This window comes from Triplophysa dalaica, chromosome 1, assembly GCF_015846415.1.
Source record: "Triplophysa dalaica isolate WHDGS20190420 chromosome 1, ASM1584641v1, whole genome shotgun sequence".
Classification (NCBI taxonomy): domain Eukaryota; kingdom Metazoa; phylum Chordata; class Actinopteri; order Cypriniformes; family Nemacheilidae; genus Triplophysa; species Triplophysa dalaica.
The window spans coordinates 26,044,730-26,070,923 of record NC_079542.1 but is presented as its reverse complement, the minus strand read 5'-3'; the positions used below and the strand labels follow the sequence as shown (position 1 = coordinate 26,070,923).

The 26,194-nt window shown below is 38.3% G+C and overlaps 1 protein-coding gene across 1 annotated transcript; it reads left to right on the top strand.

The window, feature by feature from the left end:
- Positions 1–2,154: 2,154 nt before the first annotated feature.
- On the top strand, positions 2,155–26,194 carry serpinh2 (serine (or cysteine) peptidase inhibitor, clade H, member 2). Its single transcript, XM_056746068.1, is given in 12 exon segments — positions 2,155–2,205; positions 2,207–2,268; positions 2,270–2,500; positions 2,502–2,623; positions 2,626–2,727; positions 5,958–5,966; positions 10,223–10,336; positions 10,610–10,777; positions 10,780–10,823; positions 24,775–24,952; positions 24,955–24,999; positions 25,002–26,194. Coding segments are annotated over 12 exon segments (1,188 nt in total). The 3' UTR covers positions 25,064–26,194.

Genomic DNA, 26,194 nt, shown 5'->3' with positions numbered 1-26,194 from the left:
CTATCTCTGAGAGTGTGATATGGATTAGAGAGGCAAGTGGAGTAATTGGCAGAGTCTATGTGCTGTCATGTTTCAGCAGACTGTTTGGCATTGCACTGTGTTTGGCATTATCTGAATCTGTTTTCAGCCCTGATCCCCCATTTTCACCCTCTCAGACTATCTGAGCATCAATTGATTCTGTCTTGCCTGTGTTGACTGCTCGCTAATCAATTTGCAGTTAAACGTGACTAATCTTGAACTTTACTCTAACAATTTAACAAACAGGCGTTCGCGATGCTTTTTAAGAATGACACAGGTGTAATTAAAAAGTTGAAGCTCATAATGTGAAAATGCCTAAAAGCACCGGTTTTCAAGCTATAACGGGCGGTTAAAAGACGCGTGTAGGACGTTGTTTGGGTAAAGGGCCGTTACGTAGAAGACCGCGGGCGCCCCCTTTCGGTTGTTATGATAACTGCAGCCTTTCCTCAAGGTACAGAACGAAAAACCGGCTGCACTAATAAAACACATAAAACGAGTTTAAATAGCAGATATATGGTGATAAGAAATAACTATGCAAATGAACAAAAACAGTGCCTGGATGCAAGAAACACACACAACTTGATAAACAAGGAAGGGCTTGATGAAAGTGAGAGATATCTGGAAAGATGAAACTGCCCTGATGGAAAGAGTGTGGATAGGATACAGTTTGAGAGGAAAGTGAAGAAATGGTGAAAAGAACCTTTTCTCTGCCACGTCTGAACCTGCACTGTCAGTTCGTTTCACCTGAAAACCCACAGAAGAAGCCGGAGGAGAGAAGGACGCTTTCATTAATTAACGGTAATGTTTCAAGCCAACAAGAAACTTTTACTTAGTTTTTGCCCCTCACTACTCTGAACAGACGGAACAGCTGCGCTCGGCAAGTGCAAAAAACACAAACTACTTTTCCGACTGTATGTAATATCCTCCAACGTCTGCTGTTATTTAAGCGCTTTATTTATTCCTTCTTTTCGTGTTCCATAAACCGATTCCGGAGGAAACCGCGGTTCGGTTCGTGGTTTGGATTTGAGAGGATTTGAATAGTGGTTTGAGTCACGTATAGGCCAGAAGGATGATCATCACTGTTACTGTACTGTCAATAGTGCAAGAATGTCTTCGGAATGCATTTGGTGTCAGGGTTTTAGTATTAACGTTAGATGTTTAACATTTTCCTTCGAAACTCTTTTTCTACAATTTCAACAGTCTGTTGCCGCAAAAATGGGGTATGCAGTATATGCGGTGCAAGGGGGGGGGGGGCATTGTCGCAAAATATTATTTAACTTTTTTTAACCGTTATAAATAATAAAAATATAACGAAAAAGTCATAATCTAAAACGTTTTATTTTCACATTTGTGTAGCATTTTAAATGAGTTCAATACATATATTTTATTTAACAAAGTTATTATGTCCACCAATCTCGTTGGCCAAATTTCGTTTTTCAATAAAAGTATGTTTAACAAGTTTAACAGTATTGTTGTGTTTTTATTAAATATTAATGAACCACAAACTAAGCATTCGTTTTAAAGTAGACCTCAGTGGGAAAAAACAAAGACCGTTTGTTTATTTGCATTATTCAACGCGAGTTTATCACGTGATACAACTAATTCGTCTTATTCTGATACACTGTGTGTTTTCTATATTGTGGTAGCCGAAGGGGTCCGTCAATACTGATCTCGCATACCCCTCAGAAAATGTATAGTTGCGCCCCTGGCCACAGCTACTATAAGAGTACCTTTCTGTTTATGACACTGTTGACTAAAACCAAAGTACCATCACTTATTTATTGAACACTTTATTATTTTGTAACAATTTATTCTAAACTGTGATATTTTGGCAGAGAACTTAGAATTGTGTTTTCCCCAAAATGACAACATGAAATGGGGTTCTCAATAATAGAGTTCTTTTTTCAGATATATCTTTATACATTGCACATTTATTTCCATTTATAACATTTTAAATAATGCAAGATTTCTTTTTAGTGGAGTAAAATAGGTGGGTGAACAGCATGCAAGACAACAAGATCTTTCTTAACAAGATCAAAAACAAGTTAAGAAAGCAGATAGGATTTTTCAAATTCATGCAGAATGTAATAATACTAATAATAATAATAATTTCTTCCCCTCCTCTTTAGGCCAGCAATGCTGCCCACTACTCTTGGTCCTTTTCTCTCTCTACTGCTGTTGTCTGGACTACAAAAGTGTCTGGTCGTCTACTCCACAGAAACCTAAAGCACCAGGCACGACCCAGTCAGAATCACCCCACCTGGACCCTGGGGCTGCAACTCAACAGGGCGCTTCGCATAGACACTTCCCAGACCAACACCCTAATCTCTCCTCTGCATTTACTCAACTATCTAGTGGCTGTAGGTTGCGGTGCAAAAGGTTTCACAGTAGACCAATTTCAGAATCTCCTGGGAAACACCAAAGATAAGAATGCGTTTAGTGAAGCTTTGAAATCTGTGCATGAATGTAATGGAACCAGCTTCATGCTTTTCCAAACAAGCCCCTAAACTGGAGAATGGTTTTCTGGATGACCTCCAGTCCCAGTTTGGACTGCAGCATGTGGCCCTGAATGTTGGAGAGAAACAGGATGACATGGAAAAGCTGCATTCTCGGGAATGGGTGGAGAAGAGACATCAGCAAGAACTCTAAACCAGGAACTGAAGATGAAAGCTGGAGCCATGATCCTGGCCGATGCACTGCACTTTAAAGGTGAAAGATAAATGCAAAAATATAACACTGTGCTGAATACCTGAACAAACAATCATAAAAAATAGCTGTTTTAAAACATTCTTTTGTGGGTCCAAGCCTCTTTTCATGAGACAGATCTAAACAGCTGTTTATAAGCACTATTTATTGATATCACACAAATAAACTAAGATATTGGAAATTCACAGACAGTGCTGGGTAGTAACGAATTATGTGTAATCTGGATTACGCAATCAGATTCCAAAATTCAAGTACTTGTAATTAGAATAAACTACATTTTTTTAATTCTCGTAGACTAGAGTTACTTTTTGACACTATAGGGGTGTGACGAGACACTTATCACGAGAATGGCAGGAAATTGGTTCACAATTTCAGGGATTATCCTCAATGATGAAATATATGAAAAATAGTATTTTATTCAAATGAAAATCCTAAAATGCAAAATAGGTGGACATAGAAAAAATTATAATATGATTTAAAACTTGCAGGGCACCTTCAATACTAACCATCAAACTTCATCATGCTGATATCTGAAGACCTTGACTAGAAATCTTGTGATATTGTGGCATGAGATCTTGACACACCCCTAATAGACACCCTTTCATTTTTAAGGAGACTCATGGGAAAACTTTGCAGTGTTACTATCAGTAAACACTAACAACAATTTATACGAGTGTTAGTATTTTGCCTGTACTGTACTTTAAAAAGATGTTGAGGCTCTTTCTGGTTATAAATAATGGAATATTTTTCCTCGGTGTATCAGTACAAAATTTATAATTTGCAATATATGTGACGTCAAATACGATTGAAGTCAAATGTAATCTTAATGTAATCCAATTGTAGTCTAATCACATTACCAAAAATGTGAAATCTAAGAGATTATGTTACTAACTAAAATGTTGTCTTGTAATATGTAATCAGGAACTGATTACAATTCATAAGTAATCTACCCAGCTCTACAGTGTACACTACAATGCAAGCTGTGTGTGTAAAAATGGCCGTCTATGAACTTTTGTTATGGAGATAAGGTTAGTCTTATGTTTTTTGGTAGTTGTACAGTACACCTTGAGTGCAATTACTGTTATTATTTGCCTTTGGCCTCTGCGAATAACACCCCCGAACAAGCAAATAACAAGTAGAAAGTGAGTGAGTAGCTGCATTTCAGTGGAAACAACATAAATGTAATGTGGCCCAAATCTCCGGCAGGGGTCTTCAAAGTATTAATAACTGTTGAGCAGTTAAAACTAATACAAATAATAATATACAATAAAATATGATAATATATAATACAGGTTATCATTAAGTAATATATACAATAAATTGTTATATTGTATCAAACAGAGTGGCCAGGCGTGCGTGTCTGATGAAACCTTCTATAAGTTACTTTTATCAATGAATACAAATGACATACAAATGAATGCCATACGACGACAGTCGCAAAATCTACTGTGAATGTAACGCATTGAGAACAGGCATTATATAGAGATAAACTAAAGGTGTGGCTTGTCTGCTTTACTTACGGGATCAGGATAGTCATGTCTAATAAGCATTACAAGCTTTTGTGTAATTGGACAGAACCTAGACAGCACAGCTGCAAAATAGACTAGGTTGTAATCCCAAGTAACAATTTAACAACACCCCCCTCTGATTTAATAATACACTCCAAAACCAGAGTTATGTTTTGTAAATGGCTTGTGGAAAGTAATTGGGATTTTAATCAAACATTCAAGTAATTCAGGTAATCAGGAAAGAATTGTATGAACGGTTTTATTTCAAGGTTGTAAGTGTTGTACAGTACATACAGATCAGCTCATATCTAAAAGAGGAAAGAGCTGATCAGACAGAATGGTCATAGCACCGCTGGGTTTCCGGTCTCTAGCATGCTGGGGAATGAACTGCTTGATAAATGAACTGTAAGCAGTTGCACGACTGATGCTGAAGGTGAAAATTGGCTTGGATTATAAGAAATTGCAATTTGTGGGGTGTGCTCTGCACATGCATGTGTAGACATGTTTATTGGGATATCTTTATCGGGAAGTGTTTACGCATATGTGTATGTATTTATATATATACGTATATGGTATTTACACCTGATTGTGTGAGTTGGCCTTGGGAGGTCTACTACATCGGATTGGTTTGTTGCAATGTACTGGTTGAAAGAGCGATTTATTGCTTTCAAACAAGGTTCTCTTTAGTCTTGTGATTTACAAACGCTCTGCGAATCGCTCTGAACGGATCATTAAAAAGTACTTGCTCAAAAGACTTTTACAAAGCTTAAATCAGTATTTCACATTGCCTGCTCCTATAGCGTTGATAAGAAATGAGTCTCTTTAGTCTATCAGGATGAACTTATCCTCCCATGAGGGGTGATGTGTCATCTTAAATAATTTAACAATAAGTGTCTGGGTCCCGACTGCCTATTTCTGTAAACAGTGTCTTGCTGGCACAAAATCTGCTCTTGTTTGCATCAAGGTATCTGCAGCAAGATCAAAAATGTCGCAAGCCAGATTTGACCATGCATCTCCCATGCAATGTGGCTGGAAGTTTTAGAGCTTGAGTATAAACACAAAGCCAATGTTCATGCATTTTAATAGCTGGAAACTAAAATCTTTCATTCTGTAGAAATGTTTGGTTTTTTTGTCATATTAGCATTGAGGCATACTCAATGCATATTACATTCATTGCATCCAGCAGTTTAGTCAAATCCGACACAGTTTAACAATAAAGTTTCTTGTCACATTCAAGAACAGACGTGCTTAAAATGAGTTTTAAACATGTTCGTGCTATTTATGTCTATTTCACTACAGATCTCTCTTTGTTTTATTTGCGCATTGTCTTACCCACATGCTGGAGTCTTGTTTTACTCATCGATTTCTTTGTCTGAGTAATACTGGCAGGTGCTTTGATCCTATTTTAAACACAGAGCGATGGGAATGGAGCGGTAGGAGGGGAGCTTTTCTCCACTACCAGACGCAACAGGAAATAAAGTTTGGATTGATTTTCGTTGATAAGCAATCTAATTAATTCCTTTTGTTTTATGTTTTGACTTAATTACAGATTTTTTTCTCTCCTTCTCCGGCAAGGATCCTAAGTCAGTGGAAGTTCATTAATTCAGCCGATGAAATATACAAATTAGATCAGACATTGATTGGGCCTTGTGAATGAGATTATGAAAATTGAATTCATAGTTTGGATTTATAATTTAAAGGCAGTCAGTAGTCCCACCGCTTCAGGGTTCTATAGTAATTCATTTAGTTGCCTGTGCGATATTAACGTTGTCCGAAGCCATTTTGCCTCTCTGATTGGGTGTTGGAGGACTTTTATGGTGTTAAACTTAGAGCATTTTTCTAGGATAATCTTGTATTGTACATCTCCAATTGTTTTTTGAGTGTAACATGCGCACTGTAGGAAAAAAGGCATTAAACATTGTCAACCTCTGACATGTTTACATATGATCTGTCGAATGACGTCACTTTCTACAAAGATCATTCAAAACAGTTAATCCTAAACAGACAGTTTGATTCACCATTACCCAGTGAGGACAATTCAATAGAAAGACATGTTGTTTTTGTTATATTATTTTACTTATTATATTCAATCCAGACTGAAAGCTCAGATAAAATAGGATTTCTTTTGGCTCTGCCTTATTGGAGAAAAACCCAAACAGATTTCTTATATATAGCCATATAAACACATTAACAAAAATGATAGTTTACACAGCCGTGAAAAAATGTAGAGACCATTCCAAATTTTCATTTGATCAGCATTTCTTGATGTATGGTGGCCATTACAGTCCAGTGTCTGTTGAATTTCATGAAAATCAAAGCTCAGGAGTGACATAAAGTCATGCAATAGCAAGGTGAAAGACTTACCTTACCTTGGGGGTTTTCATAAAAATATTTTTTTACTTGTATAAATACATTAACATTACTGTTGTATTGCTAAAGGTGAATTTGAACTTGTTTTCTTCGCTGGAAAAATACAGATAATCTTTTCTGTTATTTTGACCTGTTCCTCCAGACAGTTTTCATTTTCTGCAAATAAATACAGATAGAAACAATATTTTGATTTGAAGTGTGGGTGAAATATTGTTTATAGTTCACAGAATGAAACAAAAATTATCATTTTACTTAATCACATACATAGTAAATTGAGAAAAACACAAATATTGTCTTTTCCCATAGCTGTAGACATGTGTATAGTTCTAGTTCCACTCGAGACACATACATGAAAATACTTCATCATTTGTTATGGTGCACGTACATTCTTTACCTCAACACCAGTGAAGGAGACAGCTCAAAGCAGGGAGAAAATGGAGAGCCAGCGTAAAAAGATAGAAAAATTCAACAGATAATAAAACTGTGGAATGACAGGGGATGAGAAACCTTTGAAGGAATAGTCAAAAGAGAACAGAGAAAAATTGTGACCCATGCCTGGTGTGTCACAGCAGCTTTGTGCTGTGTACGACACACCAAAATATGAAACAAACCCCAAAACAGGAACTCACATTTCAACCCCCCACTACCAACAGCTCTACTTGGAGCACCAAAGGATTGAATGAGAGAAGATGGAAATGGTTTAATTCCGAGTGTTTTGGCTTTTTTTGTTTGTGGTTCAGTTATTACTGAAAACGGGCTTGTGAGAGGATTTGAGATGCAGAACTGCACAATAGCCGCATTGTTTTTATGCTCTGTAATTAATGAAGGAGGAATGAGTGGCCTTCTCTTGTGTATGCGTGTTGTGTCATTCTGTTTCTCTCTTTCAGTCACAGAATCTCCCAGGATGTTTTCTTTCTTTTGATTGCCGGCCAAGACCGCAGTGACAAGAATCCTTGTGTGGCATTTTACAAAGTCGCATGGCAGAATTCCCCTTTTAATGCACGCCCTTCCAAGAGCTTTGCAACCCCATAATAACTGACAGATAGCATGCCATGTGTTTTGAACTTTACACTGATCAAATTTCATCCCCCTGTATAATTATTGAAATCCAACTGTTCTTGCTCTTGGCCTGCGTTCACAAGCTCAAAGAGAACTGCTAGCATACCATCGAGGCGCTTCGAAGCTTGGCACCAGGCCGAAAGCAGAGGTTTGCTTTGCCGACGCAGGATCAGGTGTTTCTCATAATAAATGACAGCCCAGGAACTCGTCTTGGGTTTATAAAATGAGACGTTTTTCTTATAGAGGAATTCGTTCCAAGTTTCTGTCTCTTTGCTTTGTTAATTTTTTTCAGGTTTGTTAATAGTGTTCCTAATTATGTCATGAGCAATATGTTTTCAATTGCGAACTTTCTTATGAGAAGAATGTTTAGTGCTGAAGCAGAGGTTTTGCTGAATATCAGGAGTGTATAAAAGGTGATTATGAAAATTACTTCTTGGGTGGTACATTCCTCTCTAAACCAAAGCAAACTGGGGCCCTGAGGTGACTGAGGGGAATGAACAAAACTAACACCAAATGCTCTTGCTAATAATTATGAAACTCAACCCACTTGTGTCAGGTTATGCAAAAAACAACTTTAGTGGCCCACGAAAATTTGACCTAGATAGTAGGGCTGCACATTGGTAAAATGATGATCATAATTATTTTGCTCAGGATTTTAATCAGGTTAATAAACACAATTATTCTGTCAGTTCAGCACTGGTTTTTAATTTTACTTCAGCATGTTTGCGAGGCCTATACTTTGCAGCCAATTGTTATGTTATAATCTGCTCATAAAATAAATCATATTTCAAAGCACGCAATCAAACATCCAATCACTCCACCACAAAAATTTAAATTTTGTGACCTTCGGAATGAAACTCCATTTAGATTTCTTGTCTTTTTATAAATCATTGGTCACCTTCATGTTTGTCTGTGGGTTTTGCAATAAAGGGGATGTGCAACGGTGTTTCATGTATTCTGACTTCATAAACTTGCTCGATACACTCCCCCAATGTTCTTAAAGGTTACAGAAAGTTTTTGTCACGATTCTGCCGCATCATGTCATGTTTGTCTTGTTTTTATCCTTTGTGACTAAAATGTCTTGTTAACCCCTTACCTGCTTGGGTCCTCTGTACATGCATCACACATACCATGACAGTTTTTTTTTTAAATGAAAACCGTTTTCTTAGTCCTTTATTGGGCAATCCTCCCGGAAAAGAACGGCCACGGCAAGGCGAAAGAAATAGACGCTCACGTGTCAACCGACGAGCGATTGGAAGAGCTGCTTTACCATCAAGGTTGGCTGTGATGCGTCAAGATTGGCTGCAGCTCATTACTGACTTGCGATAGTGAGAAAAGTTGAGGTGTGTTTGTTTGTTCATGGCATCACTGAGTCTATTATGTCTGTGTTTTGTTGGCAATGGGTGCGCACATGCTTTAGTTCTGCCTAGTTAGTGTTTTTTCCTTGATCTTTTCCCTCAATTATAGCGCCACTACAGTATGCTTTGTGATACTGTATTTGCAATGTGATGTGATGGACCACATGTGAAATTAAGAGTTTCTAATGTAAATGTGAAGAGATCAGATTCAATTTGTCTGCATAGATGATGACATTTGTAAATACGTCTAGAAGCCACTGTATGTCACATATGCAGCCTTTAGCTTTTTGTCTGTTTCTTGGCACTGTTTGATGTAAACAATTACAATGAAAACAATGCAACAAAACAATTGTGTACAGGAGGTATCCGTTTTTATTGGTTATTTATTTCTCATGGCGGCCAAAATGAATATCATGTAAACCATTGCCATTAAGATCATTCATTTGCTGGTGTCATTTGGTTCCTAATGCAATGACACTCATCCATTTCTAAGTGTTGCTTATGTGACCAACATTTTTGTATTACTGTACAGTAGGTCAACATAAAACATGCTGCTGGAATGGGGGGGATTCAAATTGGGATGAGGCCACTGACTGTCTTGCTTGCGTTTTTCCCCTTGCAGTGCATTTGGCACAGTGAAATACAATAACAAGACCTGGCTTAACCCCATATTGTCTTGCAATCATACTTAGTATTTGATTTAGCCTGATATTGCTTTTTCCCTCTTCACTCTTTCTCATTCTTTATCTTTCCCTTGACTAATCCAATAAGGTGAAAACACTGTGGAAAAGAACATGTGACTGTAATACCGCTAATAGTCTCTTTATCGAATCTCATCTTTGTCAGTGAGTTTAATGGGTGTAATGGGCTGTAATAATACGCCCTATGCTTTTGCCTCCCCTGCACCCCTCCTCTTGCCTTTTCTTTCTTTTATCTTTCTTCCTTTTTCTGGCATAGTGTCTGTGATAATCCTCTTTATGATTTGACTCATCAAGGCCTCAATGTCAGATCCGTCTGGCAGTATGACAGTGTAAAGCGACCTCATAAGATGGAGCAAGATTCCTGTCAGGACAGATTTCCGTTGAAATGGTTGTTTGTGCATGTCTGTGCTCTTGCAGGTCATACTGTCCTATCTTCCTCATCTATTCATTGTCTTCATGTGTGTTTTAAAGTTTATCCTCTTTTCTTTTGTAAGATTTTGAGATAGAGGATTTTACGTATAAAACCAAGACTTACTCAACTTCCTGGGAACAAAATACACCAAAGTTCCAATGATGCAAATATCAGGTAATTCGTTTTGTTTGTTTATCATATACTGTAAGTCCAGAGTTAATATATAAAGTAGGGCTGTCAGCTATTGATATTTGACAGCGTCAGTTAATTTCAAACATTGATCAAACTGACTACCAGTGCATTAAACGGTTTTAATGCACACCTTCCAGCAGATCAGAATCGAGTATTCAAACGGACTATGGTATAATATATATATATATATATATATATATATATATACATATATATGTATACTGTACATAATATTTATTATTTTTTTTAAATATATGCATGTATGTGATATAATATGCACAGTAGTCCACATTGAGGACATGGAAAACATGGTACAGCTGTTGGAGATGGGCCTTTGGGAAGGAAAGGCCAGGGTGTTGCTGCTTTTGGCCCTCCATGTGGAGAGTTTAGTCTGACTGGACCGACTGCTGACCCTGGAACAGGTTGAGAAGTGGCTGGGGAAACTTAATTCCACAAGTCTCTCCCTAGAGCCAAACTCAGTCGCACGGTCAATCTACTGGTAATAGTCTAAATATTCTACATTAAACTTCCTACACAATCATTATGAGTTTGTTACATTGAAAAAATACTTCTAGACATTGTGGATAAATATTCCAAACATACAATGTAGATAAAACTCATTTAGAAGGCTAATGGAAGATATCCAGATATGACATTAGCATAATGAGAACAAACCATAGGTCATAGATTATTATCATTCACAGGGAGAGCTATTTTCCTTTTAATGGAAATTGTATTTCCACTGAAATTGCAGTCAGTGTGTGGAATGCACTTTTATCTTAAGACATTAAGCTATGCTTTTTATTCTCTAAAACATTCATCAGTTGTTCACCCTAAGTGTTGCTATCATTACCTTCTTTATGGCTCTTTTTCTGCACATCAGCAGATTAAACATGTTTCTTTGTTGCTGTGTTACCGAGGTTTATATTATAGCATAGAAGGATTTGGGTACTTTTGTCTTAAACTCCCCAAGAGGATTCAAAACAAATGGTTAGGGGTTGGTCATTAAATACTGCCGTGCATTTTGTATGAAGTCTGTTAATGCATTTTATGTTGCATAAGGAAAGTTAGCAAATTTTGTGAACTAATATTCAGCCAATCACAAGTGAGTGTTACGGGGGCCAATCGTCTTCCGTGGAAGCGTATCTGTTTAAGGTTCGAACGCATGGATTCGGGAACAGCGCACTATTGTATACTGTTGTAGCAGCAACTTAAAACGGGGCACTTGGCACTGATTAATAAAGGTATGGCCTATGTATATGGGTTAAAAACAAGTTATAGTGTCGATAATATATGCTAAGAGTTTGTGAAAGATAAGCGCACTATTGAGAGTGCAACACTGTTACTTTGCAGTTGAAGCATGTCATCACATAGTGATTGATTCATATGCATAAACTTTTTGCGGCATTTGGCCATATGCAACAAGAATAGATGCACGTACTGTGCTTAAAAAGAGTGTTTGAATAGCTGTATGTGCAATTGAAACTTGTCTGTTTAGCGTGTCTTTCTGCAAATTGTAGGCTAATAATACATTGCAATCTGGTGAATGCAGCTTTGGTGAATTAAAATCTCAATATGTATGGTTTTCTAAATACAAAATCAATATGCACAGTAAACAGATATGTTATGTGAACACACATTGGATGCTATTTGTCACGATTAATCGTTTGACAGCCCCCCCATTTTTATTTTTAACAAAAGTGGTTCTTTAAAACATGGATTGGGGGTTTATTTAAATCCACAAACTTAAGGTGATAATTCACACCAATATTTTAATTCTGTCTTCATTTACTCACAACAACATTCTTCAAAATATCTTCTTTTGTGTTCTGTAGAAGAAAGTCATAGAGGTTTGAAATGATGAGAGGGTGAGTAAATGATGACTGATTTTGAAAGATTTTTGGGGGGGCTGAACTATCACTTTGAGTATCAGCAATAGTTACTTTCAAGCATCAATAGCAGTTTATTCAAATTTACTCAGAGCCCCTTTTCCACTTTGCAACAATCCATGCAAAATACAAAAAACAAAGTAAATAAAGTTTTTTAAATAAAGTTGAGCTCTGGTTTACTGGGCTAGGGGCGCCTAAAGACAAATTGGGGTTGTGCGAGACAAAGATCAACTACCTGTGCATTAAACGGTTTTAATGCACACCTTCCAGCAAATCAGAATCGAGTATTAAAGCAGACTATGGTATAAAAAATATATATGTGTGTGTATATGTTTATATGTATATATGTGTGTGTGTGTGTGTGTGTGTATATATATATATATATATATATATGTATTATTTTTCTTAAATATATGCATGAGTATGTGTTTATAAATACAAAAATAATATGAACAACACACAAACTTTTATTCACAATTAATCTTTTGACAGCACTTAATAAAGGCTGTGTTTTCAAACCCATTGTGGTATTACAAAGGTATAGTAGGTGCCATGTAAGGCAAGTGGTTTGAAGCACTTTTCTGTGGTAAATGTGAATGATCAAAACCTTTGTCAAACCTTTCTTTTTATCAGGAATCTACCGTCACTTTGAAGACATGGAAAACATGTTACAGGTGTTCTAGATGGTCTTTTTGAAAGGGAAGGACAGTGTGTTGCTGCTTTTGCCTTTGAAATATAATGATTTGAATTTCGTTGAATAATTGCCTGCCTCTGACCCTCAAAATGTTACCAATGCAAAGGGATGCACCGATCCGATACTCTGGATCGGAATTGGGACCGATACGGGTCTTTTTTTGCTGGATCGGGTATCGGACTGACGGGTTCCCTTCAATCCGATTCGTTGCGATACCCGTGGATGATACTCTAAAGCTTCATAAAGGACTTACTATCAGGAAATTACCATAAAAGTTGTCGTGCACTGTATGTGATGTCATGTTTTTTGATGGATTTATGCGAGGAATAAACCAACATAGCATAATTAAAAAACACTGACCTCTGTTGGTGCTGTCATCTGTCAATCTCCGTCCAGCATGCATGTGTCCGGGAAGGTCAGGACGTTACTCGTTCCAAAATTTCAATATTCTTCATAATCACTAGATAATAGACTGTGGTTTTGTTTCAAATGCATTTAACCAGAGACTGTACTCACTGAGTCTAACATTATTAGATTCAAGCACTTGAGGCGGTCTATGTTATGCGTTTTAACTTTAGGATGGATGCAATGTACTATGATTTAAACTAGTGGTGGGCATAGATTAATTTTTTTAATCTAGATTAATCTAGATTAATTCCAAAATTAATCTAGATTAATCTAGATTAAAATGGCTCATTTGAATTCTGCCGAAGGCATTCAGAATATGTGTGCTACCCAAATAATGACTAAAAGTAAGTCTTTGAGAACGGGTTTCTCAAGCCAGGTGGCGCATTAGACCAGGGGCTCATCTCCTGTTTCCAAAATGCATCACAAACTGCTTGAGAAAGCTGTTCTACTATGATAATTGGTGATGAAAATAAATTATGTTCAATAAAATGAACTTGTGTTTACTTCCGCATTAGCTAAGGGATGATTTCCGTTTAGGTGGTACTTGAGACTGGAAGAGCTCCTACAGTACATTTACATTTAGTCATTTAGCAGACTCTTTTATCCAAAGCGACTTACAAAGAGTGAGGGAGCAACAAGCGATATGTCATACAGGAGCCATAATACATTAGATCTCAATACAAAGTTACTGGTTTCAACTAAAGCTAGACCACTACCTGTTGAGAGAAAGTTTTGTTTTTTAAACCAATTCCGCATTGCACAAGGTGCAAACAACCTTAGTCTTGTCGATGTTTCTATTGGGAAGCTTCTTAAAAATTAATATTCCCTGAAGCAAACCCGGCGGCTTCATAGCTGCATCCATGTTAGCACGTCACGTTTGATGCGGTAATTTCACAGTAACGTTATGTTGTGTTCAGACCAAACGCGAATGGCGTGTCAAGCGCGAGTGATTTATATGTTAATGCAAAGAGCCAATAGACCTACTTGCTGCGCGAATCGCGTGAATGAAGCCCTGGTTATGAGATGATGAGGAGGCTTCTGCTTCCGCGAATGACGCGAGTTGAAAAATATCGTTCTCGCCGCGTACAGTGCAGTTAAGCTGGTATACATCCGCGCTAAAATATCAAGGTGAAAGTCATCATAGCTTGCGTAGTATAGACCCAGCTCCCAACCCAACTTTGAGAATAGATTAACGGCGACATTTTTTTTAACGCGCGATAATAGTCTCACTGCGTTAACGGCGTTAACGCCGTTAACGGCCCACCACTAATTTAAACACATAATATATCTCTTCTCTTTGTGTTATAACTGTTTTGTGTTATAACTGTCTTGGGAAGCAAAGATTCTGGCGACATCAGGATCATCAAGATGGTTGTGAGTGAAGCGGGTGCATTAGGCACATCATTATGCGTCAATGGGCATGACTTTAGAAGCGTAGTAAGCGCATCATTTTGTTTCCAGGATGGGCATGAGCGAGTTTGGTGACTTTTATACTGTGATAATAGTTTTGTTTAATAAACAGAGATTTATTTTGTTAAGTATCTGTGTAAGTATTATGACACCACATTTTTGTTTTGTATGTTTTTTAAGTTTAATACAGCACTTAATTACATTTAAAAATCATACTTTTCTACTTTTAAAAGTAAAAAACTTAAGTAAAGGAAAGTGGTAGATTTTAACTCATGGATGAAAAGTTTGAAAACAACATTTATTTATTGACTCTAGTGGAGTAAGTATGATGTGCTTCATACTGTGGGAAGTATTTTTTGTCCAAAGTACTCTGATAAAGTACAGATATTTTAAAATGTACTTGAAAGTAAACATGCTTAAGAACTATCCACCTCTGGCAATAAAAGATAAAATATGCAACTCTACTTTGATCAAGAAAAACAGTGCTAGTATCGAATCGGTTCAGGATCGGCCGATACGCAGAAATCAGCTATCGAAATCGGATCTGCAAGGAAAAAGTAGTATCAGTGCATCTAAGAAACACAGATGAGTTTCCATTATGCCAATTCTGTTCAAACCTTTATGCTTCAACAAGACCTGGGCAAAGTCAAAGACAAGTAATTACCCCTCATCGAGAAGCCCCTGAGTTAGAAGCTTATCAAGAGTCACTGACGCCATCTTGGCCACAAGAAACAGCCTGGACTCAAACAGCAGAGAGTGACAAAGTTTTAGAAAAGCACAGATGGCTCTGTCTGCACTGTTGAACAGATCTGAAATTGGATGACAGAGAATGACAGTGGTGGAATTTTGGGGATGTTAAGTTGAGTAAATAAAACGTTTGGCTCCTGGTTAAACACGTTTTGATTTCAGGGTTGTCATTGGTTTCTTGGACAATTGTGAGTATGGCGTGCTGGCTCGTCCATCTGCGGGGTCTTCTCTTTCCACATACATTGCAAAGGTGAGAGTTTTGGAGCTTGATGAATGATTTTGTGACTTATGTTGGATCTCCACCTCAACCCCCATCAGTCTTTTCTCCAGCCTTGACTCTTTCCTGTCTCCCTGCCCATTCTTCTCGTTTGTCTTTTCTCTCCTGCTACCTCTCCATCCTCCCTCTCTGAATATCTGACCTCAGCTCATCTATCTCCTGCCCAGAGTGCACCAGTTCCTCCCACTTTCCCTTTCTTTATTCATCACTTCATCCAGCACCTCAATCTCTCTGTCTGCCCTCTCATTCTCACTCATTTCAGGCTGGTCAGAGTCCCCGCATATCATCTTCTGTTTCGCTTCTTTCACAATTGTACTTTGTTACAGTCCCTTTGTACCTTTTAATTATATTTGCCTGCAATTGCAGTCTGCATTTCTTATTGTTTCTTGTCTTCTTTCTTCTGTGAAGTATTTAACTCATAGATGTCATTTGTGGATGGGGCATGTCCCCACCACTTTTCGAAAGCAATTGAAAAACAACTTAGGGAAAACATGTAACACAGAGAAAGCGCATCTCCATCCGTCATTCCTCATAATTTGTTCAGAACATCAGATGTTTTACAACAGGATAAGCAGTGATCGGTATCAGCTTGTAGCAAGACTCAAACATAGCTTTTTAGTACATTATTATGCATCACAATATCATTGAATTATGAAATAGACTCAACATGTCCATGAGCAGGAGGAAGATGTTTCTCATGTGGTTCACTTCCAATTTGTATTGTATATAAGTGGCTCTGACCGCACTTTTAGACAGCTTTTCACAACCTTGGATCCTGAAGTCTGCAGCGGGGCACTCTTGGACCACTGGGTTGCACTTTGTTTACAGTACGTGTACCTATAGTGTACTTACCTAAGAATGTACTGGGTAGTATAAGGTTACTACATTGAATAAGTTAAGGTTTAGGGGTAGGTTCAGGGTTAGTACCTAGTTATTACCCAGTTATTATATTTACAGTAATAAGTACTGTAAAGTACACAGTATCTACATGGGAAACAGGACTGTAAAATAAAGTGCTACCGATCACTGTCTCTGGGTAATGCTGCACAAGGGACATATGTTCCAGTTTTATGTCTTGTGTCAGAATATTGTAGAATTTTAGGACAGTAGAGGTTAAAATAGTATGAGAGAGAGAGAGATTATAAAAAATAAAACAAGAGGACGGTTGTTGAAGTAGACAGGTCAAGCAGAGAACAACCATTCCCAAGGTTCTTCAAGAACTGAACGCTCTTGAACCAGTTGCTCTCATGTGGGACAGCATTTTGTTAAAGTCTTGTAATGCTGGGTGAGAAATATAAGCATCTACAGACTCCTGTCGGCCGCGTCCTGCTCCTCAGAACAAGAATTTGACATTAACATGAGCAGTAAGGATGCCCACGAGGGACCCACAAGCTTGCTTTAAAAGAAAGCCACAGACAGCCCAGACATGACTCAGTTTTGGACTAGACACACACAATAATGCAACGTTCACATAATTGATAACCTAACATACAGAAAAAGCCTGAAAATCTTGCCTTGACTGGGTAACGTGAATAAAGCTGTATTACTGCTCTGACAAGATCTCCCGCTGTTCCCCCCATCATCACGTCCTTTTGCGATCTGTCTCCGCCAGCTCTTTCATGCTGTCCTCTGGATTTTGTTTCATCTTACCGCTCACACACAACATGCCTCTGTCTTGTAGTTAGGTCACAGACTCTTAATGCTTCCGCCTCTACATGGTTAGTGACAGAAAAGCCATGTAGAGGTCCACTTCTAGTCCCTCCTTCTCAGATTGCGTCGAGCTGAGCAAACACAGCCTCCATCTCAGGTTGTTAATAGCATTTCAACCTTTTATCTGTCATCTCGCCCGAGAGCTTCAGCCTCCAACATGGCTGCCAGACACTCTGTCACTCCGGCTCAGGTCTCTCTAGCCCTTCTGTCACACACTCATGTGGACGTCTTTGGTCTCGGGAGGAGCTGCCATTATCCTGATTTCCAACCCGTGTGAGTTGCCTGCCTTGCACACTAATGTAGCCATGCAGCGACTACAGGGGCTGTAGTCGGGGCAGGATGCCCCAAATTGGACTGACGTGCAGCTGGAGAGGTGAGTGGTCGTGAGGGAGGTGGAATGGGGTTGAGTGGTAGAGAGAGAAAGAAAGAAAGGGCAGGAGAGCGAGCAAGGCAGATAAAAAATATCTTCCCGGGTGGTGAGGCAGTGGGCCGATGCTCAGGAACAGTTAGTGCCAGGTGATAGCGGCGAAATAGAGATTGAGTCTGGACTCCATAATGAGCACAAGGGTTCGAGGAGTCACCGTCTGCCTGATGTCTGGCTAACACACACAGCCAAACACACTGACCTTAAAGTTTCTAATGCAGAGATACATAGAAAACACACACACACACACACACACTAAAAACCTCTTACTGTGCCAAGGCCTGTGAAAGCCAGTGTGGCTGTAATTGGATTGCACAGTTATCTGTGTGTGCCAGAGAGACAGAGGGTGTCAAGCTAGCATACACACACTCGTTGATGAGGTCATGAAGGGGATGGAGATTGTGTGCCAGGATTTGGGAGATGTCTGTTGTATTTAGACAAGTGTTTACATTTCCCAAATATTGTTGTAGTATATTGTAGTACCCATAGATGTGTTTAAGTAGGTACTTAAAGTTTAAAGGGATAGTTCACCAAAAAAAAATCTGTCACCCACAAGTTGTTCCAAACCTGTATAAATGTTTTTGTTCTGATGGACACACATAAAGATTTTTGGAGGAATCTTAGCACTTTCAGTTCTGTGACATCATTCACTAGTAAAGGTTGTTTTAGTTTACTAAAATGTATATTTTGAAAACAATTATGTTCATTGAAATCAAATAAAATATTGAACTAAAAATTATGTGAAAACTTAACTAAAGGGTAAAATTGCCTCAAACATAACTGAAATAAGTTTAAAGCACTAAAATTATAAAAATAAACAAAAATAAAACAAAAATAGAAATGAATTAATATTATATAGAAATATGACAAATAAACAAAAAATTATCAAATGACAAAAGCGTTTACAAAAATTGCTAAAACTTTAATTAAAATGAACTAAAATTTAAATAAAAACAAAAAAGCTAAAAAAAAGCTCACTTTAAATATTTATGACACTAAAATCAAAACTATACTACCTCTTTTCAGTACAATAGTAGAAATTAAATTGTTTAAAAAACAGAACACATTTGACTACCATTGTAGTTTAAACCAGTCAATGATGTAACAGAACTGAAAATTGCTAACATTCTTCCAAATACCTTCCTTTGTGTTCAGCAAAACAAAGTAATTTATACAGGTTTGGAACAACCTAGGGGTGAGTAAATGATGATATAATTTCCATTTGGGGGAGCTATCCCTTGACTGAAGTTTTGATTGAAAAAAATGCATGCTTATTTAAGCTTGGATAAACTAAACTTGGCTCTGTACACTGTAGTAGGCTTTGTGAGACATGTTTTTATTGCTCTTATGCGTTTTGTTGTCCTAAATTTTGACCCAATTGCTTCCATTGTTAACCCAACTTGTAGGTCGCTTCGGATAAAAGCGTCTGCTAAATGACTTAATGTATGTAAATGTATGACTTCGAAATGTTGATCATTATTTTAAAAACCCTTTTTTTATTTAGAAAATAAGTATTTTATTAAAAAAAATTTTTAAAGGATGACTTGAACCGAATAATGAAGACAAACCAGCCAAATAAGGTAGAGAATACATGGCAACTCCTACAGGGTGAGACCTCAAGAAGTTGTTTGTTAAAATGTCAAATGCACATTTTTACTAATTCTAATTAAAGGCTGGCTATTTTGAAGATGCTAAAATATAACATTGTTTAAAATACATTTTGGAATACTTTTGTCACAACATAAGTTTGTGTTTGGTAATTTTAGATAATGTATTTTTCTGGGGGGACAAATATAAAGAGTTTAGTGACCTTAAACCTGTGAAAGTGACCTCAAACCTTGTTTGCGGTTAACAGTGCAGATCATGGGGTCTTTAAAACAGGTTTTTTGTCAACTGGGTGTATTTTACATTATTTTTCTAAAAAACTGTTTTAAGTTCATTTCAAATAAGGCTAAAGTTAAGAAGCTAATATTTATCTTACTGTTATTTCCCCCTACCACATGGGTCTGGCTAGTGGCCCATATAATATAAAAGTTTATGTTTTAATTAAATTTATATTAATATCATATTTTATTATAGAATATTTGTAATAAATTAAAATAAAACTACTCAGCGGTTATTTATCTTTTGTGGAGGTCCACCAGAAGTTAAGTTTAGGCCACAATAACATTTGTTTATGTTGTTTCCGCTGTGACCGTCTATACGTCAATAATTATTTTGGCTTTATACTGATCTTATACTAAGTATAATAATATAACATGAATGTACCTGTCATGTTATTTGCCAGGTTTAAAATTAAAGCCAGGTTTAAAATTAAAGCCAGATTTAAGACCTACTGTATATTAAAGTATGGGACATGGCTCCATCTCTCTGTCCGGAGACCCAGAGAGGTCCTTCTTGTGAAAGGAAGATAACCAGCATTATGGAACATTTTCCAATGAGATACACAAGCCTTCTCAGTATTATTTTACTAGAACATCTTTATTATAGCATCTTTGATTTCATTTGAGTCACTCCCATCACTTATGTGAGGAAAAAACACTTCTTGCCGTTAATGCATGCATCTCACATGCACTAATGCACTCCTACATACAGCTCACTCTCAGAGTCATTTATGAACCAGCAGGTCTGTGTTTCTCACTAACTTCTCGTAAATATTTTAAAAGCTGATAAACGTCCCAAAGTTCTCCGTGAGGGAATGTGATCCGAAAGATAAACAAAAAGAAGAATATTGAGCGTTTGTGGAGTGGAGGGAAAAAAGTGATGTAGACGGAGAATGTAAATTAGACATTAGACAGTGATAAAAAAGCCTGCCACTAAATAATGCCCAAGATGTTTTTCTGCGAGGCGAAGTGACTGCCACAAAGATGCAAGGCTGAATAAAACAGTCGCCTCCAGTCTGGAAAAGCTGTGTGTGCCACTGGTGGGCCATCTCCACTCATATATTTTTACGCACCACTGTGTGTTATGTTGTATTGAAAGCAGAGCAACCAACTTCAGGGCTGTTGCTTCTCGTGCGTTATTCATGACCTGTATGTTTTAGTAGTCGCATTTATTGATGGAGGCTCTTGAATTATGCTACAGTATAATGCAGCAGTGCAATGTGTTTCGAAGCTGGTTTGATTGTAACAAAAAAGAATGGTCTAGATTTGAAAACTTTAGGATAGTGCTTGAGAAAGCAGAGATGAGAAGTGAAAGACATGAGAAAATATACAGTATGCTTCATTTCCGCCCAATGAGCAGCATTAGAGCTGAACCGTGTTTACGCACCTCTTTTCTCTCTCTCTGCTTCCTTCAATCTCTCTTTCTGCTACATCCTTTCTCTCCATCTGCCCATCACATTGACTGCATTAGGAGTCTGTGTGCCACATTAATACCATTCATCCGCTTCCAATGCAGAAACTACTGTACAGAGTCATCATTCATTTCTGCCACCTGCTGGGCACAACTCCTCCTGGTGAACGTGTCATTAATTCTTTTGGGGCTCACTGCACCTTGGGAGGGTTTACCTGCTACTCCTCTGGGGTCCAATGAGCTATGCTGGATTTTGTAGGAGCGAAGCTTGCCTTCACAAGTAGGGATGTAATGATTCACTCAGCTCACGATGTGATTCACGGTACTGATCTCACGATACGATTTATTCCCTATTTATTTTTACAAAATTAGCACTTTCAAAACAACAACAAAGGCAAAGCTAAATTACATTATGTAGGAGAGTGGAATTATGGGACATGTCGTTTTCACCATCCAGAGGCTTTAGAAAGTAAATTAGAAAGAACACACAGTATTTACAAGTAACGTTACTGGCTGCATATTTTTGTGCAACATATAATGTATTTCATAGGGTAACTGCATACATAACCATTAAAATAATCTGTGCCTGAGTATTTCGTGGACAATAAAAAAAATTGCTTACCTGTCTATTAAAACACATGCAAAGCGGAGTCTCTGTCGAGTCTAAGTTGGTCGCAAAGCTCTCTCCATTAAGAAAATGCCATGCCTTTATTAATTCTTGTTTTATTTCTTTGTTTTATTTCTTTCTTTCGTAATCGTAATCCATAATAATAACAGAACAATAGATGCTGCGTTCCAGAACCACTTCTGCATTTGTGTGTTGCCGTAGTTTGAGGGTAGTGCGGAGCAGTGGATATTAAGTCACTGAGATGCAACAAATACAAGTGAGACAAGGGAGAGGTCATATTTTAAATAGGAATTTCTCTGGATTTGCACATTCTTGGGAACATATGGGATAATGACACAACTGCATGAGATATTTCACACTGTCCAAGTGTTTTTTGGATATTTCATAACAAATCTATTCCATATTGTGGCTTTAAGACAAATTAGAAATGAGCAATTGCCCTTTTATTATTTCTCAAAAACTGCACATGTCGTTGTAAAAATAAATATATATTTTATATCAAATAACAAAACTATGCCGCAATTTTAAAACAAATTCCATATCAAATAAAAATTGAATAATACAAAAGTCTCTTTAATACAAACAAACTTTGTCTGTGCTTATGTTGGATTTGTTTAGATTTAAAGACTGCATAACTAGGGATTTTTAAGGTCCTTCTTTGGTTTATGGAGTGTCAAACAACAAGTTTATGTACATAGTTGTAAAAACACTATTATTTCATTATAATGTGCAGTTATTCTTACCATAATTCTTGACAGACTCTCAAATGATTCGTTCTGCGATTCATCTGTCATATCCCCTCCTTTCCATTAGCCTAGTCTGCGGTGATTGGTCTACTGCGAACGAGCTACAGTGTTTGAGGGAGAAGATTGAAGTGTTTACGGGCAGTCAAGCAAAACGTAGGCGGGGACTATATGTATTGACGTAAATCCGCGGCGGTTCGAGAATTGGAATAGGTACGACTCGTTTGTGTGATTCGGGGTCAACTCCCTTTTTTCCAACTCAATAACTTTGTCATTCATTCACCTTCGGATTTACAACTTAGCAAACTGCTTTCTTTCAAACACGGCAACATTACACACTGCATGAAATTTCATTTTCTCATGTTATGTACTCTTTAACAAATATCAGCATATCCACGTTTTCCATTTTTGCAGGAAACAGAGTGGCCCCTGCTGTTCAAACCATATATTGCAATTTAAATAACATCTCAACCGGCTTGAATTGTCACATATTATAATACATTTTCAACCAGCTCACAGTGAATCGTTACATCCCTATTCACCATCTTCAAATGATTCAAAGCTTATAGCTGGGTGGCATCCTGGAACATGGATGAGATCTTGTGGGATATGTGCATTTCTTGCTCTGTCCTAGAGTAACTGAGTGGGCTGGAAGGACTACGCTCCATGGGGGCTGTTCAGGTAGGCTCTTGCGCATGCCACGCGATGACAGCGCGCACTGAATATTTAAACGCTGATTGTTTTTCAAAAATGAGTGGCCTCAGCACACCCTTCAATCTGAAGAGGTCTCACCATCCCAAGGAGAAGAGAGATAGACAAAGAAAGAGGCATGCTATTTATAGAGCCTGTCACAACGCAGGCTGGGAGATGTCTGCTAATGCCGCATGTGACTCTAATTGCCGGAGACAGCGTTGTCGTAGTAACACACGGCGCCATGTCACCGGAGTGGCAACAAGCTGCTTCAGGTCAAGGCTATGTGGCTCAGAAGAATGTCTGAAGCGCCGTAAAACATCAAAGTTACCAAGTTCCAACAGGAAAGCTGGAGATGTTCAGGCCTGGGAGAAAAAAATTGAGCGTTAATTAATGGAAAGTAAATGTGCCCAATGCTGTGTCAGCCTGTATAGCAAGGACATACCCTACGTGAGAGAGAGAGAAAGCCTCAAGAGACAGGGAAGACTAACACTTGCAGGAGCAGAAATACACGCTTAGATACAAGGCTGGACATTCAGATTGGAGTGAGAAAAAGACAGGGAAAAATGGAGAGGGAGCAAGGGAAGCGAATTAAATAAGCAGAGGATGGTCAGATAAGGGATGAGGGTGCCACGGAGGTGGCTGAGCAGCGGACGGGATGAGGCAGTGATGAAGTGATGGAGGAAGGAGAAGTAGAATAATGGATGAGGACAATATAAGTGCATTAGTGCAGGTGTGTCGAGAGAGAGAAAGTGAAGCGCAGAGGGTCGAACAGTGTTAGGTGCAGGTGACAGCTCCCCCGGCTCTTTTCTTCATTATCAAGCTCTTCCTCCGGATCTCTTTTTCTACCTTTTCTCTCTCTGATTCAAATCCGCAGTACACCACAAGCTTGCATTATTCTGCAAAAAGATAGAGCGTGCATGCATTCTTTTTCAATTACAAAAGTAATTTAGGTACGAGTGCTTAATCTTTCACAGTTAAAGCACTTGCCGTTCGGTCTCGGCTTTCACAAACAAGCTGGGTGTCTCTCAATCTTCCAACAACAGTTCACTTATTATCTGCTCTTCCTTTTTCTGCCATCACCCTCGCTCTCTTTCTCTCTCCATGTGGGTAACTGTCGTTTATCCAAGATCTCATCCAGTGGGAATATAAACTACCTGTCAGCGAGCGTCTTCCTGCCAAATTCATATCTGAAAGGAAAACAAAAAGGGCCGAGGTCAGAGAGATCTTTTTTAAATTATTCATAAGCCACTTTCCCTCGGCCGCAGTCTTCAGCTCCTGTCGCCCACATTGTACCACCCGTGCAGCCGACAAGGGCATCTGTCACGGCTTTAAAATAAAAGCTAGACAATGAAGAGGGATGACAAACAGATTTTTTACATAATATTGATTTACAGTGACACTCTATTTGTTTTCCTTTCATTTGCACATTCTACCTGTCTGAAGAGCATTGGTGTGTTTCTTCTTTTTCTCTGTTTTTCAGGAAGATATAAATTAATACATTTTTACTTTGCCTTAATCTTTCTCACTCTACAGAAACAGCTAGCCACTCTGGGTCTGGAAGTTGTGTGGAATGAGACATCGGATGATTTCACTGCGCTGTCAAGTCTGGGAATGGGGAAGCTCCACTTGGGAGCTGTGCTGCAGTGGATGTCACTTGAACTGGATCACGTGTCTGGCAGCAAGGATGATGTGCATGAGGACGAGCATGTCTTTAGGCTGATCATTCCTTCATTATACTTGTAAGGGAAAACATCAGCGGGCATTGCTCATGATCGGTGTTCTGGACCAGACTGAAGGCCCTTCAATTCACGATGAGCTGTAGAGCCAAAATGCTTTTATCCACTTGCACTGACAGTCAATGGTGTTGACAATAACAGACATATTTACTGAAATATCCATTACTCTTATGTGCTAAAATATTCATTTTACTTACACAGATACAGGTGATGGATAATAGCTTTACAGTATATCTTACTGATCATTTACAGTGTATGTATATGCCTCAAAATTCAAACACCATTCATTCACAAAGTTTGAAACATCCCTTGCTCATTTATATAATCCTAGATATCTGCTAACGTTGGGAGACCCATTCATTTTAGGAAAGTTTCTAAAATGTCATTGATTTGTGACCAGTTCTGAAAATTTTCCAGATTTAAATCCAGATTTCCTACAATCATGTGGGCCTGCCGATGCCCATCTGGCTGTATCTAATGGGCCCAGTGTAAAATGCTTGTGATCAATTGGATGCTAGTGAATTGAATAGTACATGTGTATCTACGTCTGCAATCCATTCATAGTGGAGACACTGACTGACATCAACACCCAGAGTGATAGACATGCACCGCTATGAGATCGTCAGGAGAATGCTTTGGCGCCAGTGTGTTGGGTGTCAGCTACACTTAAATCGGCACACTGACACAACTCATTCTCACCTGTTACTGTGAGGAAAATACACACTGCGACAGTCAAGTGAACAAATGCTGATGTTAAGATACTGCTACACACACACACTCTTTCGACTGCAATATAAATGTGGAAACATGCTCATAATGTGTATATCACTGAGATTCTTATACACTGATGTTTACATGTCCCATGTCACCTAGCCTAAGCTCTGACATAGGAGGGTCTGCTCTCTGTCTGTCCTTCACTTTACGTCTTTAGCTGACTCATCTACTCAGAAACTTACCCAAGCAGATCAGGGACTCCAGAGAAGCACGGGCTAAGCTGGCAGCACTGCCCCCGCCCCAGGATCACTCTCTCAGGAAGCAAAGATCACTCACATGGGCTGTTATTGATGGGCCATGCTTAATGCTAATGCCACTAATTACTCAAGACCCATGTCAACGACAACGCAGACAGATGATAAACCTTTTAATCTTTTAATGCCTGTCCCAATCATTGTGAACCACTGGACGTTTTATTGACTTAAGGGATGCAACAGTTGTAC